The sequence below is a fragment of the Coffea arabica genome, chromosome 8e (genome assembly GCF_036785885.1).
Source record: "Coffea arabica cultivar ET-39 chromosome 8e, Coffea Arabica ET-39 HiFi, whole genome shotgun sequence".
Classification (NCBI taxonomy): domain Eukaryota; kingdom Viridiplantae; phylum Streptophyta; class Magnoliopsida; order Gentianales; family Rubiaceae; genus Coffea; species Coffea arabica.
Window position 1 is genome coordinate 25,272,069 of NC_092324.1, and position 15,968 is coordinate 25,288,036.

General features: G+C 37.3%; 2 protein-coding genes and 1 long non-coding RNA gene across 3 annotated transcripts; all 3 read left to right on the forward strand.

The window, feature by feature from the left end:
- Positions 1-5,354: 5,354 nt before the first annotated feature.
- Positions 5,355-5,685, forward strand: LOC113703535 (uncharacterized). Its single transcript, XR_003451473.2, has 3 exons — positions 5,355-5,443; positions 5,523-5,562; positions 5,651-5,685. It is a non-coding gene; the product is annotated as an uncharacterized lncRNA (long non-coding RNA).
- A 411-nt stretch (positions 5,686-6,096) lies between these two features.
- Positions 6,097-7,268, forward strand: LOC140013129 (uncharacterized). The gene is made up of 2 exons (XM_072062246.1): positions 6,097-6,394; positions 6,912-7,268. The coding sequence occupies exons 1-2, from the start codon at positions 6,288-6,290 to the stop codon at positions 7,108-7,110; spliced, it is 306 nt and encodes a 101-aa protein (XP_071918347.1). The 5' UTR covers positions 6,097-6,287; the 3' UTR covers positions 7,111-7,268.
- Positions 7,269-7,791: 523 nt separating this feature from the next.
- Positions 7,792-10,832, forward strand: LOC113703116 (large ribosomal subunit protein uL4-like). The gene is made up of 2 exons (XM_027224375.2): positions 7,792-8,643; positions 10,568-10,832. Exon 1 carries the CDS (start codon positions 7,899-7,901, stop codon positions 8,568-8,570), a length of 672 nt encoding a protein of 223 aa, XP_027080176.1. The 5' UTR covers positions 7,792-7,898; the 3' UTR covers positions 8,571-8,643; positions 10,568-10,832.
- Positions 10,833-15,968: the final 5,136 nt, after the last annotated feature.

A 15,968-nucleotide genomic window follows, 5' to 3' on the forward strand; every position in this document is an offset into this window, starting at 1 on the left:
AACCCAACACTCAACTTATCTGTAGACAATAGATTGATTCTAGACGTTTAATAAATTATGTGATTAGTTCAATTAGTGGTGGCTAGGAAGATGTATCACTTAACATATGTATCACTTCTTCCCTCTTCCTCTCTTCCTCTTCCATTCAGTTGCCAGCACCAGTGAACGTAAGGGTTCATGGCAGCCCTTCAGCCGTTGGCTGCGGGGCAAGAACTATCTCCTACAACAAAAAAATCTTTCTCTCAGCTCTTCTCACAGCCGGCGAAATCTCCAATCCAGATTCGGCAGGCGTCTGTTTACAAGGGTGAAGCTGCGGTTGTTTTTTCCAGAGTAGATGCGGACAGACTTGCGGCGCCATTTAGATGGACTTTGGTTGGTAAATTTTCTCACGGACGACCTTCTTTGGAAGATACTCGAAAGTTTTTTGCTTCTTTAAACCTGAAAGACCAAGTCTCCATTGGATTGTTGGATTATAGGCATGCTCTCATTAAGTGCACCGCTGAAGTAGATTTTAACAGAATTTGGACGAGAGGAATTTGGCAATTGGGCAAATATCCAATGCGTGTGTTTCGACGGACCAGAGAATTTCATGTGCATACGTATAGGGAGTCATCTCTAGTACCGGTTTGGATAGTTCTTCCGTCTCTGCCTATTCATTATTCTGATAAACACTCTTTGTTTTCCATACTGTCTCCAGTAGGAAGACCATTGTTCCTAGATTCGGCAACGGCTGCTGGGACGCGTCCTAGTGTGGCCAGGGAGTGCGTGGAGATTGATGTAGCGAAGCTTGTCGTGCCAAGGGTCTGGGTTGCTGTCAAAGATGAATCTGGTTTCTGGCAACGTATTGTGCCAGAGAACATCCCTCCGTATTGTTCATTTTGCTCGCGATTAGGACATTCTCATGAGGAGTGCAAGAAGAATTTGAATAAGGTTGGGTCTCGGCATCAGCTTAAACAACCCATGAAGATGCAGCAAGGTCCACAGTTAGATGGAAATCCGGTGGTTAATCTTCAACCTGCAAGTAACCCAGCTGCTAACGCGAACGAAACAGCGGTGACTGTGGCTGCTTCTCACAAAGCGCGAATTACTGCTACGGTGGACGAAGGAGAAAATCTACCAGGTGTAACGGAGAAAGTCGCTGGGTCTGCTTTGCAAGTCGAGGAAGGGGAGATAATTGTTCAGCAAGATTGCGTTATTGATGATGATCACGCTGCTGTAGTGGGAGAAGTAACCCAAACTAAAACCTCTGATGTAAATGGATACATGGATACTAGTAATGGGAAGGATGCGGCATTGCATGGGGAACATGGAGTAATGGGAAACCAGCTGGAGGAGCACCATGGTCTTCAAAGTGAAGGGACCCAGCTTCTAATGGAGAAGTCTTTGAGCACCGAACATGAGCAGCTGGCCGACATCAATGCTTTAAGCATTGAACATGAGAATCTGGCCGACAACAATGCTAGCGTTGCATGAGCAGCTGGCCGACAACAATGCTTTGGAGAATCTCTATGCTGAATTGCGTTGGGTTGAGGATGCAGCTTCCACACAACATGGGGTAGATGTATTTAACTTGCCTATTATTCACTACAAGAAATTTGGTCTGGTGTGACAACAGAAAAAGTTGTCACTCAAATGGGCCCTATAGTGACTACTTACAATGTTATCACAATGTGGTTACCGGTTCAAAGTTATTGACAAAAATTAGCCATCACTGTCTAAAGTAATTGTTCCTAACTCACTTTTATTAATTCTACTATGCCACCCTAAATTTTTCAATATTGCCCTATATATTGTAAATAAATTTTATTAATTCTATTATGGCACCCTATCTTTTATATTTTAGCCCCGTATGTGGTAAACTAATTTCATTAACTCTACTATGACACCTTATCTTTTGCAATTTAGCCTTATGTGTAATAAACCAATTTCATTAATTCTATTATGGCATCCTATCATTTACAATTTAGCCTATATTTTTCATTAGTAAAATGGGGAAGGTATTGTAATAAAAATGTATACATATTTTATAATTGTTCCAAACTTAGTTAGTAACTTGTTATGAAGGTAAAACAATATCATGGACTCCCTATCTAGTTCTTCTCTTAGCAACACATGAAAAATTAGTGATCGGGAAATTACTTGTGTGACGACCTAAGAAAATGTTGTCACTAAAATGGTCCATATATTGACAACTTTCAACATCGTCACTGTCGCTCAACCGATTCAGAGGTAGTGACAACAATTAGTTGTCACTGTCTAAAGTACTTGTTCCCAGATCATTTTCATTAATTTTATTATGCCACCCTAACTTTTGCAATTTAGCCCCAAATGTAATAAAAAAATTTCATGAATTCTATTATGACACCATAACTTTTGTAATTTAGCCCCATATGCAGCACGCTAATTTCTTTAATTCTACTATTACACCCTAACTTTTGCAATTTTGCCCCATATGTAGTATACCAATTTCTTTAACTCTACCATTACACCATAACTTTTGCAATTAAGCCCTATATCTAATTCACCAATTTCATTAAATCAACTATGGCACTCTAACTTTTACAATTTAGCCCTATATGTAATACACAAATTTCATTATTTGTACTATGGCACCCTATGGTGTTGCAATTTAGTGATATTTTTTTATTAGCAAACTATATAAGGTATCTTAATAAACTATATATGTATGCATATTTTATAATTTTCCCAAAATTAGGTAATAATTTGTTATAAATGTAAAAAAAATTCATACATTCCCCATTTATCCAAATGACAACATGGTGGAAAATTAATAATTTGGATAATCTAAAAATAGAGGTTGTCAATAGTAGAATTTAACAATAAACTTAACACGAAATTAAGTCTAATCCTAACATTTGCATGATCAAAAGGTTGTTATTAATTATAGAAGCCATATTTATCATTTATGAATTGGTATATATACCAAATAAATAGATTTAGCATTTCGTACATGTATTTGCAAACTATTTTGATTGTTCAATCAACTAATTCAATTGTCAGGTCTTGTGAGACTGCAAGTCATACATAATTGATAACACCACAAAATGAGTACCAAAAAGATTTTAATTAAAAGAGTGCTTATTTTTTTTGAATTGTAAACATATTTCTAAAAACATTTTTATTTTTTGAACTATTTTATTGTATAATAAATTAGAAAAAGTCCTATATTAGTTAAAATTGGTAAAAAAAATCTGCCCAAACACACTAAATTGTCATATTCTATTATTTTAGCACAACCCGAGAGTAAAAAAATAATAAAACTCAAAACAATAGAAAAACTTAATTACATAATGATGAGAAAAAGAAAAAAGAGAGAGATTGGTGAAAGGACAAAGAAAGCGTGCACTTCTCAACATATATAGAATAAGAGCGAGTGGGGGGTTTTGGTGTAAGGCTCTTTTTCGTCGACCTTGAGGCTCATTTTGTTTCGTCGGCCCTCGTGGTACTCACGTGCCACATTTTAAGACCTGGTTCTGCTGAGTCATTCTACTTAACGGACAGCTGTACAAATTTACCGCTCTTTTTTTTTTTTTTCTCCGCTGCACTCCATTTCCGCTCTCCACTCCACTGCAGCTCTGCTCCGCTGCGGTTGTACTATTTCTGCTGAGTCATGTGTTTTTTTTTTTTTTTTGTACTCGATGGAGCTGGACAATTAATGGACTTTTTCTTTCAGCTAGAGCCATTCTTTCCTCTTCAACATTGATAGTTTCCTCCGTCGTTAAGCCAAAATGGTTTCCGTCGTTCCCTCTTTTTTTTTTTTCCTTTTCGTTTTGCTGTGGATGGAATTTTTGCGGTTTGGTGGTATAGAGGTATCTTCCGCGAGGCGCTTTCTTTTTTTGTTTGTCCTTCTAAAGGTATTGCCTCCATTGTTTTCTTTTTTTATGGATTTTTTGTGCTATTTTTCCCGGTTGTTTCTTCATCGATTTTAAGCTGGAATGGTTGTGGTTTGGTAGTACTCCCGCCATTTGCTCTTTTTTAACCTTTGCTGCGGCTGGAATTCTTGCGGGTTGGTAGCATAGAAGTATCTTCCACCAGTTGCTTTTGTTCGGCTTTTTTAAGGTATTGCCTCTGTTGTTCTCTTTTATGGTTTTTGTTTTTTTTTTGTGTTATTTTCCCAGCTGTTTTTTACCTTCTGGGGTTCCATAAACAAGAAAGAAGAGGAGGCGTTTCTTACTGTTTTTTTTAATTCTTGTTGTAATTGTTTGTTTTTTTTTTGTGTTATTTTCCCAACTGTTTTTTACCTTCTGGGTAGAGGTGGCAAAATGGGCGGGATGGGCGGGATTTGCTTGGGTTTAAGATGGAACCGAGTCATATGGATTTGGGTCCAACTTTACCCATATATGTTTTGGGACTAACTTGGGCGGGATCACGTTGGGATGGGTTTAGATTGATCCCGCCCAATACCCAAATCTATTTTCTACATATTTTTTTCCTTTAATTTATTTTTTATTTTTTTAATATAATTTTAATATTTTTGATTTATTAAATTTCTTTTAGTTTTATTAAATAAACATGCAAGTGCTTTATACTCAGGATTATCACCAAAAATTGGATTAACAAATAAAGGAAAACATAGATATACAATCATGACTATAAAAATTGTTAAAAATAATTTTTGAACCTAAGACTCCGTTTGGATTGGCTATTTTTTCAAAAAATAAGTTTTTCAAATACAATGTTACAGTGATATACAATAACTCAAAAAACATCCCATCCATATTAGTATATCAAATATTTCAAAAAAATTTTATAGTAAAAATTTTTCATATACACTACTACAATAAAATATTTCAAAAACAACCCCCAAAAATAGTTAATCCAAACGGAGCCCTTGCTATTTGAGCCCAATGGGTACCCAAGTATTTTCCAAAATTTCCCATCAATTAATGGGTACAATTGGGATTTGTCCCATTTTAAACCCAATATCAAATTCCAATACCCATCCCGCCCAAAGTCTCAATGGGCATGGGTAACCCATTGGGACTTGGGACAAATTGCCACCTCTACTTCTGGGGTTCCATAAACAAGAAAGAAGAGGAAACTAACAGTAACCTTCAATTAATTCTGCATTTTATTAGTATAGATCTGTGGTCCTTTCGATTTCTGGACTCTTTTTTTTCGTTTGAGAAAGAGCTGCTAACAGTGAAGCATCTTATGTCCTTTAAAGTACTGCCTTCATTATTTTGTTATTTTCCTTCATTTTTTTTTATTTTCCTTCATGTTTGAAAGAGCCTCCATGTTTGAATATAGCTATAAAAGCTTCGTTTTCTCTTATCACTATTTCACATCTGCCTAGCAAGTGTTTGATAATTGTTCTGTGTCAGGGTTTACTTCCATGGCAGGAAAAGCTGCAGTGAAATCTGTGGTGAAGTCAGTTGGCGAGAGAGAGGGGAGGAAGGTTCGATCCACTAAACTTGAAAAGGTTCGATCCTCTACCGAAATTTTTCTGGCTGCTTTTCAAGTTTATTATTGCTAATTAATTGGATTACTGGAATGGACAGGTTGTTGCAGTTAAGCAATTGGATAGAAATGGGCTTTAGGGTAACCGGAAAATTTTGTTTGAGGTTCTTATGTTCAGTCTTTTATATCACTCTAACCTTGTAAATTTAATTGGTTACTGTGCTAATAGGGACCAGAGGCTACTTGTCTATTAGTTCATGATGCCCTTGGGATCATTGGAAGATCATCTTCATGGTATCATTTCAGGCATTCTTGTTCATTATCTTGTCAATTATTTGCGGTTTAGTTATTGCATGTTCATCAAGAAGTCCATTCCATTTTTATGTTGAATTTACATGTTTACTGAAATTTACAAACTGCATAAACTTTCTTAAGGAAGGCATGATGACTGTGTAAGTTTTGTTAGAAAGTTAATTGGGTTTTTTATACTTAAACTAACTTTTATGTTGAAGAGTCCAAATTTTCTAAAGAACTAAAAAATATATAAACAGTCCTATTCGCTTAGGCATGATGTAATTCTAGAAGTAAAAGTTTGAAAGATTACCTTTCTTTATTGCAAGTAATTATGCTATGCCTGGTTTCAGTCAGTTTGAATATAAATTCTGTGTTGGGTTTCATTTTTGCTTGATGAAGGTGTCTAAGCTGCTGGAATCAGAGAAGTTGATACTGAAGGATCTTAATCATGAATTTGAAGAAAAATTAATTCTCTGAGTCATTAAAAAAATAGTTATTAGGTTTTCAAGATCAGGTTGTAGCAACTTTTTATTTTTTGAAGCATATATGTCTACATAATCTACAAGGAACATATGGATAAGTGGGAGAAGGAGATTCAAGAACTACGGTTGCTTGGTGCATCAAATGAGAAGGCTAATGCTGGATATCTACTTCAGAATGTTCCTGATCAATCTTGGAGGTAAATTCTGGCATCACTTTGTCTATAAAAAGGAACACATTAATTGGATGAAATTAATAGCTTCTTATTAACATTGGCATCTTTTGAGCTGCAAAATTGTAATTAAGAACTTAGAAAAAGTGTTTGAGGTTGTTGGCTGCAACATGATGATCTTGACATCAATATACAGAAGAATGTGGCAGTATCTTCTTGTTGTTTTTCTCTTTTTAACAGATATAGCTGATACCAATATCAAATGATGTATTCGGACTTGTGGGATTGACGAATCCGTAAAGGATGAAAGTTTTACAAATTAGCTTTGCCATCTTCTGTTTAACATGATACAATACCAATCACCACTATTCAAAACACCAAACTCTCCATTCACCATTCAAAACACCAATCACCACTATTCTAAATATATGGAGACCACAACATATAAAAGCAGATTTTTGACCATTTAGAAAAAGCTTATATCAGTTGCTTCTGGTGTATCATCTGGACTGACTGCCTGTATCTTGTGTAAATGTTTATCCAGAACTTGTGAAATTTGTGGTGCCCCTGCGATGAACATTGCTGGAGAACAAGCAATTGAGGTGAACAATGGCACTGGTAGAGCTACTGCAGCTTCAACAGCACCTATGGTCTTCTCCGACACCCGAAGTTACTGCCATGGTCGTCGTGTCATGAATTTTCTTCTTGGGTGCATGGTTTTTGCCTTTATTTTTTCACTTTAAAATACTGCCATGAATCCAGAAGAGGAGCAGCATCTGGATCAGAGCACAAGGAGATCTTCGCATGTGTGTAATAGGAATAGGCAGTATAGTTTGCAACAATAGAAGATTTTAAATTGTTCGCTACTGGAATTTTATTTATAGTGTGTAAATTATGCCGAGGACTCAGTACCATTTCTTGCTAATTGTTAGATTATATGCGAGAGATGAAATGATTTGAGGTGTTGTCCTGGTGATTGATGACTTCTTCCTCATTTGGCCACGCACTCCCTGGTGGTATGGTAGCCTACCTTTTTTTTTTGGTCAAATGTCAATGTGGTAGTAACCTCTTATCTTACTTTTGCCTTTTCAGATGTCGTGTTTATCTTTAGTTGATTTTTTTAATGTATAAAAGCGATTACAACATTACTATTCAATACAGAAAAAAGACCTGCCATGCATATTCATACTGATATACAAAAAAAAAATTTGCGTGCCATGCTGGATAAAAGAAGAATGCACCAAAATTTAATCACTTCCTTAATCCGTACATTTGGCAGGGCATATTGTATTTAGGTACCTACGCGCATCGCGCGTTTTATACCTCCTAGTTGCATCTAAATAAGGAAAAGGGGTGCTTTTTATATGTACGGAACTAAGAGCGGCAAACTAAAAATTTCAAGTGGCATGGCTGGCTGAAGGGACTTTAGGGAAACGACACCGTTTGACTCTATGTACTAATAATTTAGCCAAAATTTTAAGACATCTAAAATGCAGTATACCAATTCACAAACCTTTCACCCCCATCAGAAATGGCTTCCGCCGCTGCTCTTCCTGTAGTTACCGTTATCCCTCTTGAGAATGAAATGGAGGCCGACGCCAACTCCCTCCTTCTACCTGACGTCATGAAAGCCCCAATCCGGCCCGATATCCTCCAAGACGTTTATCGCGACATCTCCAAGAACTCTCGCCAACCCTACGCCGTCTCTAGGTCCGCTGGCCACCAGACCTTCGCCGAGTCATGGGGTACTGGTCATGCTGTTTCCCGTATCTCTGGTGTTCCTGGCGACGGCACTCACCGTGTCGACAAGGGTGCCTATGGCAACATATGCCGCAGCGGCCGCATGTTTGCTCTGACCAAGATTTGGCGCCGTTGGCACCGCAAGGTCCCAGTCAACAAGAAACGGTATGCCGTGGTTTCTGCCATCGCCCTCTCTGCAGTGCCTTCCCTTGTCATGGCCCGTGACCACAGCATTGAGTCTGTCCTGCAAATCCCCTGTGTGATCTCCGATTCTGCTGAGGCCATGGAGAAAACCTCCAACGCTATCAGTCTTCTCAAGAAAATTGGGGCTTACCCTGATGCTGAGAAGGCTAAGGACAGCCAGGGTATCTGCCCAGGAAAGGGTAAGATGTGTAACTGCCGCTACATCTGCAGGAAAGGTCCTCTGGTTGTGTATGGTACTGAAGGGGCTAAGCTTTGTTAAACTGCCGATAGCTTTGTTAACCTAGCTTTGTTGCATTTTTTTCCAATTCGGCAGGAACTTCTCACCCATAGAGGTAACTTTCCTTTTCTTTTTAGATCCAGCACCTTACACTATCGGAGTGCAACTAGCAGATTTTGAAGTCTTTTAGTTATTAAGTTATTGTAGATTACATATTCTAATCGCTATAAGGTTTTTACAGTAGTAACTTTGAGATTTTGGGCAGAATTGCACTAAAACTGCATTTACACAAAGAGGCAACCATGTATAATCAGCTTTCATTAATTTCTTGGCTGGTATGATACCAAAGATAAATACATTTTAGTCCCCTGTTTTTATTTTGTAAATTTTGTTGGAGATTTGACATTCAATCATTTGTTCATTTGTTTTCAAGGACTAGAGACAATTTTGTGATGGTAATGGTGCTGAAAATTGGAAAATACTATAAAATAATTTTGACTTTTCAAAGTTTGTGTTCCTTTAATATATCTAGTCTTGCTTTCATTAGTTGGCCAACTTAGCCATTTTTTGTTTCCTTTTTGATGTTAAAAGCAGAGAATTAGTTGCTTGTTTATTGAACAAAGGAGAAGGAATTTGATGTCAAAGGAAAATTAGATTGTAATATCAATCTCACAAGTTCAATGAAATTTAGTCCATATGACAAAATAGGGGCCGTTGGGAACTTGTCTGGCATGAGTTAATGTTGGTAAGGAAAGCCACATGCAATGGCCTGCTGTATCTATGAGTACAGATTGTGATAGCTGAAACTATCTTCATAAGTTGTTGTTCGTTAGCAGACATTTATGACAAGCAACCTTCATTATTTAGATAGTCTGGATTGATTTGAGAAGTGCAAAATTCTAATTACACCCATGTAAGTACGGAATATCTATCAATGTACTCACCAAAGTTTGGAATTTTAATTTGGCCCTACAAATTTCAAACATACTGTGGCTTGATTTGAGAAATGACAAATCCAATTGAAGACATATAAGTATGAGATGTTTGTCCTTATCCTTATAAAAAAAAAGGAATTCGTAATTTGGCCCTGCAAAATACAGTATTGTGTCAGCATTGCCCTTCATACATTTATCTATGATTTCATACAGTTTTGTGTCATATATACTCATCATTTCAATTTTTCCCGCACTGCAGTGTTAAATTAGCGCATTATAATTAAATAGAAGAGCCTATATTGAACAATTCTGACATTGTCTTAATGAAGACAACGTTGAATCTAGATGGTTAGATCAGAAAATTTTGATCAAAACAATTTGCAAATTTTTGCAAAGTAATCTCAATCCATTGATAAACAATGTCAAAACCTTGACAAGAATGAGCTTTTTATCTGCAAAATGGACAGCCCTTTTATATTATATTTGCAGATTCTAAATGAATTCTAAAAATATGTAATCGTAACGGTTTGGCTTAATTAACTATTCTAGTTTCCTAATCCATCTTCTTGCAAAATGAGGCTCTGAATGGAGGTGGTACACTATTTGTGAACAAGCATCCAGACCTTGAAGTTAGAGTTGTTCATGGTAACACATTAACAGCGGCTGTGACTCTCAATGACATTTTCCAGTTTACTATGAGAACTTATAATTTGCCTGGATGCAATGAGTTTGGGGTGCGGATTCAATAGAAAATTTACTAAGTTGGTGGGGTCATTTTCTTATTTATAGAAGCCACTCTTTAAGCTTAATTTGTCAATTATATCAAGTTAATTTTGGTTGAAATAACCCTTAATAGTAGAATTGAAACAAACTTGACTTTATTGATCTCTAACAAGGTACTTTGGGCAGATTTTATCTATATTCTAATTCGTATGTTTTGGTTGAAACTCTTGTTTGACTGATTCTTTTATCTCTTATCATATTGACTTAATTGGATTTTTGTTCAGTATGACTATTCATTCAAATTCAATAGTGTATGCTTGTAATGGCATTTTTTTGACTGAAATCGATTCTAATGGGTATGATACTTTTCTTTCAATGCAGTACAATGCTATTAAATGCTCTTGAGGAGATGAAAAAGGTTGGCTTTTGGATATGCTCATGAAGATGACTTCAGTTTGACACAAATTGCTGCTTTAGTCTATGTTTTTGCTTGGAAAGAGTACTTTGTTTTCTTGGATGCGTAATGGCTGTTACTAGTTGAACTGATGTGGACTTAGTACTCTATTGTTTGGATGGATAATGGCTGTTAGTACTTGAACTAATGTGGGCTTTGGAACCCATTTTGGTTAATGTGTGTTTTGATGAATTTAGAGATGTTTATAACAATATATATATGAGGGTTCATTGTACATTAATTACTATCGTTTTTTGCATTAGTCGAGCCACAATTTTCTGCTATGGTTGTGGAAAATGCAACAGAAGTAGGCTTTTTATGGCAAATTTCAAACATTGTAAACAAAGTTCAGTGACTACATCAGGGAAGGTTGTCACTAGCTACAAGTTCAACCAATGACAACAATTCTTGTCACTAATAAACAGGATTATAAGTGACATGTAAAAGTCATCATTGTAGAGATGAAATTTGTGACGACTTTTACATTATCTATGACAAAAATACAGGTGAAGCAATGACAAGAAAAGTCGTCACAAAATAGTTTTAGTTAGTGACGAGTTTTTCTTTGTCATGGAATAATATGATTCTGTGACGACTTGTTTAAAGTTGTCACATGGACTCATTTGTGACATAGAATCTGTGACAACCACGTGACAACGGAAAAAGTCGTCACTGTCTCTTATAATGACAACTTTTTGATTTTTAATGATGACATTTGGTTGTCACAAAAGCCTGATTTTCTTGTAGTGATTGTAGGAAATTTGTCTCCACGAATGGGCGTCCCACAAGAAAAGATGCTGGAATCATCAATGCACGCTCTAAACATTGATCAATCAGAGGTGACTGACAGTGATTTCCGACAAACGTGGAGGAAGGGTGTGCGGGCTTGTTTCCCATCTGACAGACAGTTACGGTCAGAGACATCATCCAAAAACTCATTCCAGGTTCTTTCTCATGATTAATGGAATATTTTGGAATATTAGAGGGGTAGCAAAAGCACCTAATCTAAGAAGATTGATTAAACTAGTACGGCTTCATCATGCTCATTTTGTTGTGATTTTGTGAGCCAAAATTAGACGTATCTAAAATTGAGTCCATTCGTTTACGTTTATTATTTGATTATGTGTTTGTTAATTGCTCGAGTGATATTTGGGTATTCTATAGTAGGCCTTTTGTTTGCTCGATCGTTGATAGTTCGGATCAGCATATTTCTCTAGATGTTCAAAGTCCATTGCTCCCTAGTCCAATTGTCACGTCCTTTGTTCATGCAAAGTGCTCAGTGGAGGAGCACAAAGAGTTATGGTGTTCCTTATTACATGATAAACCTAGATTACTTTCTTGGTGTATTGGGGGTGACTTTAACGTCATATTGGCACCTCATGAAAAACGGGAGGGGGGGGGGGGGTCGTCCATTTGCTATAGCGGAAGGGGCGGATTTTATGTCTTTCATGGAGGAGGCTGGGGTTTTTGATGTAGGCTTTTCAGGAGCTAGCTTTACATCGTCTAATAATCGGCGGAGTAGAGCTAGGATTTCAAAAAGGTTGGACAGATTTTTAGTCAATGGGTCTTGTTTGGATCTCTCTAACGCCATTTCTGTGTTTCACTTGGTAAGACATCTCTCGGATCATGCACTATTGAAGATTTCGTTTTCGACTCGGTCAGATAATAAACCTCGGCCATTCCGCTTCTTGAATGTTTGGACTACCAAACTAGAATTCTTGTAGGTGATTCGCTAGGCTTGGAATCAAGATGTGAGTGGATCTCCGTTGCACGTTTTGTGCTCTAAATTATTGGCAACGAGGAAGGCTATTCAATCATGGAACAAGCAACACTTTGGGAACGTTATCGATGCTGTACGTTTTGCGGAAATGGCGGTCCAACGAGTAGAGGAGGTTGTGGATCAAGATGATTCAGAAGAGTGTCAGATTGAGCTCAATAAGGCACAGGCAGAGCTGCGGCATGCACTGTCAGTTGAAGAGCAGTTTTGGAGGCCAAAGGCCAGGGTCAAATGGTTTTGTCATGGAGATAGCAATTCAAGGTATTTTCTTGCGGTAGTAAGGCAGAGACGGGTTCAAGGAATGATACACTGCATCAAAAAGTCCAACTGTGAGAACCCGTAAATTTTTCTTAATTTATATTATTTTATTTTATTTCCTCGCATGCATTTTTCTTCACTATATCCTATTATTTTGATTTTTTTCAGAGATTTTATAAGTGAGTAGAGTTTTTAAATCATTTTCCTAGTATAAGTTAGTCCATATTAAATTTGAAGTGCGTTATGGACGTGGGACCCGCTAGTGCGGTCAGTGTGATAAAAACTTTGATGATTAGTTGAAATTTTGCAAAGGAATATTATTTTACAAGGTGTTAGGAGATGATTAGAGATTAGTTAAATAGATTAACCATTGGGAGAAAGAAGAAAAGCTTAAACCCTAAAAGGAGCCAAGTGTCACTACACTATTGGAAGATGGATTTTGACCAAGCTTATTTAACTTTCCTAAACTTCAATTTTGACCAAAATTACTTCCCTTCCTTGTCTTCCTTGGCCGAATTCCTTGAGGAGAAAAACAAGAGGAAAACCTTCAACTCCAACTCCATTTTCTTGTTCAATCTTGAGTTTCAACCAACCAAATCACAAACTACTCCATAAAAGTTGTTTACTAAGGAGGATTAAAGCTTGTAGTGGAGTGAGTTTGGGAGGAAAGATACTAAGCTATCATTTTCTGGAGGTTCCAAGGTAATTTGCTAAGAAAATTCCTCTTTGCTTCTAATAGTTGCAAATTAGTGGTTTAAATTTGTAGTTTTGGTAGTTTTATGAGCATATTTCATAGTTGAAGTAGTATTATGGAAATTTTAGTTTTTTTGGTGAATATTCTGCCCTCATATGAAGCTTAATGATTAGCCATGGTTTGCTAGTTTTGTTATGTGATAAACTAGTGCATTATGTGCTAGATGGACTTGCCTAAAGAAATTTCTAGCCTTAACTCCAATTTTCCAGCTTTAAGGATGAATCTGTTCTGTTCTGACCTGTTTAATTTGTCCATGTTAGAGGCCGAATCAGGCTCAGGTCAAAACATGAAAGTTTTAGCAAATGGTGTTAACTAGTTGCCTGCAAAATTTCAGCTCAATCGGAGCACTGTAGCTTGTAAAATAATTGAAATACCCTTGACTGCCCACAAGTCTTGTTTCACGGACAGTTTTCTGTTCTCTCTGAGATTTTAATTTTTGACCATGAAAATGCATGATTTGTCTTTGGAGGTTTTCATAAGAAATGTAGATATATGTATTGGCTTCGAAACGCCACAAGATTCGTCTCAATCCGATAAGTGTAGCTTCAGTTGTAGTTATCATGCCGAAAGGTGTATTTTATAGCCTATGATTTGTATGTGCAAATGTGGTTGAATTGAGATGGTATTGGTGTTGTTTATAGGGTGGAAAGTAAAGGAATTTAGGGGGTATGCTGTCCAATTTTTTTGGGGATATTGGATTCTTTTGAGTTTGGTTTGATTTGGGGTATAAATGAAGGGCTTTTGGGTCGTTCAAGCCCTAGGTCCTCCCATTACCTTTTCGTTCCCAAAATCACGCTTTTACACCTTTGCATTCGTAGTTCATTTGGATAGGCATACGACTTGTAGTTGAGTTCCATTTGTGAATGTTGTTCCCATAGGAACCATAGTTGTTTTACTTTGATCGTTTATAGGACGTACCAGTGATCCAGGAAGTACTTCGAGAGAAAACGTTTGAATTTGTTTTACTTGAACTGGTGAGTGTACCACTCCCCTCATTTGTTGCTTAACTTGGTTTCTGCTCATGCAATCTGTGATTTGAATGACTGTACTATCTGTTTATTCTGTTTGAGACGAGGGTGTACTTTATCAAATTCGTTCTCTTGTCTGTATGCCTATTTACTGTGAAAATTTGAATTTGTTACCTGTGCTTAATCTGCTGTCGTTTGGACGTTGCACCCAACGACCTTTCTGTTACCTTTGAGCTCAAATCCTGTGGCTAGTTACTCGAGTCGAGCCGGCAAGGGCCTGGTCGATTAGATAACGAACTACGATAGTCTGTTTCTAGGAAATTTTTGAATATTGGAGACTCTGGATTTCCGCTATATTCGAGTATTACCACTTCTGTTTCTTTTGAGGTGTTCGGATCCGGTAAGGGGTATGTTTGGTGGATGAAATTTGGTGTAAAGTGGGGTCTATGGACATGTTTGTTCTATATACGTTGACGGAGAGTCAACGGGTTTGGATCAAGTACTGCAATGGAAATTTTGGCTCTTGTATCCTTTTCATTTGAGGTGTTTGTTCATTTCCTTAAATGTTGGGTATATATGTCTTGAAAGTGAAATGCTATGATTCGTGACTACTTGTATTTGGTACCTTATTGAGCGTAAACTCACCCTTTCCCGTTATCTTTATTTTTCCTTATAGAGAACAACATTTTTGAATCGTGATTTTGAAGAAAGGGTCGAGCTAGTGTAAACATTCTTTTGTAATCAAAACTTTAAATTGTCTTTTAATCAGGTATCACGCTTTGATTTGTAAAGTTTTCAATGCATGTATTTAAGTGTTTAATCATGTAGATTAAGTGTATTCGTTTGAGATGGTACCTTTGGATTTCTTGAGTTGCTACTTGTAACCATTGGATGATCGAACGAGCATGGCGTTTGAACAGGGAAAGAAATTTCTGGCGGGGACTGTTCACCGAATCCGGCCGTGTATTCGGCTAATTCTTGGCCGGATTAGCACGGGTTTTTGAAAAATTTTGGGTTGCTCACTGCCTCGAATCTGGCCAGAAATCCGGCCGAAAATCCGGACATATCTTGGCCAGATTGTGATATGTCCGCTTCCGTTTGCATTTTCGTTTTCATTTTCAATCCTGTTGAGGTGTTTCTTCAAAGTACCCTTGTATCTTACGGTTTAGAAATCATGTTTTTCAACGTCATAGTCTTCGATTGATTGTTTTCTTGGGGTTCGATTGTGCGCTATGTAGGGTTTTGTGATTTGACTCTGTAGTCTTGGCAAGAGCTAGGCAGGCGGTCCGCCATACCCTTTGGTTCGCCTTAGGGGAAGGTGGGGCTGTTACAGGTGGTATCAGACCTATTTTGCGTGGTCTCTGCGCGGAGTGAGTTTGGGCCAAGTGGTGTTATGGCCCTGGATTCGTGGATGAGTGAAAAAGGTTAAGTGCTCTTTTGAGCTTAAGCTATGAAGCGTGACATGTTATAGGTTTTAAACCTTTCTCATGGTACTTGGAGACTATAGATATGTACGTCGGGTAGGAATATTTAATATGGATGATTTACTCTTGGGACCGGCTGGCTCGAGT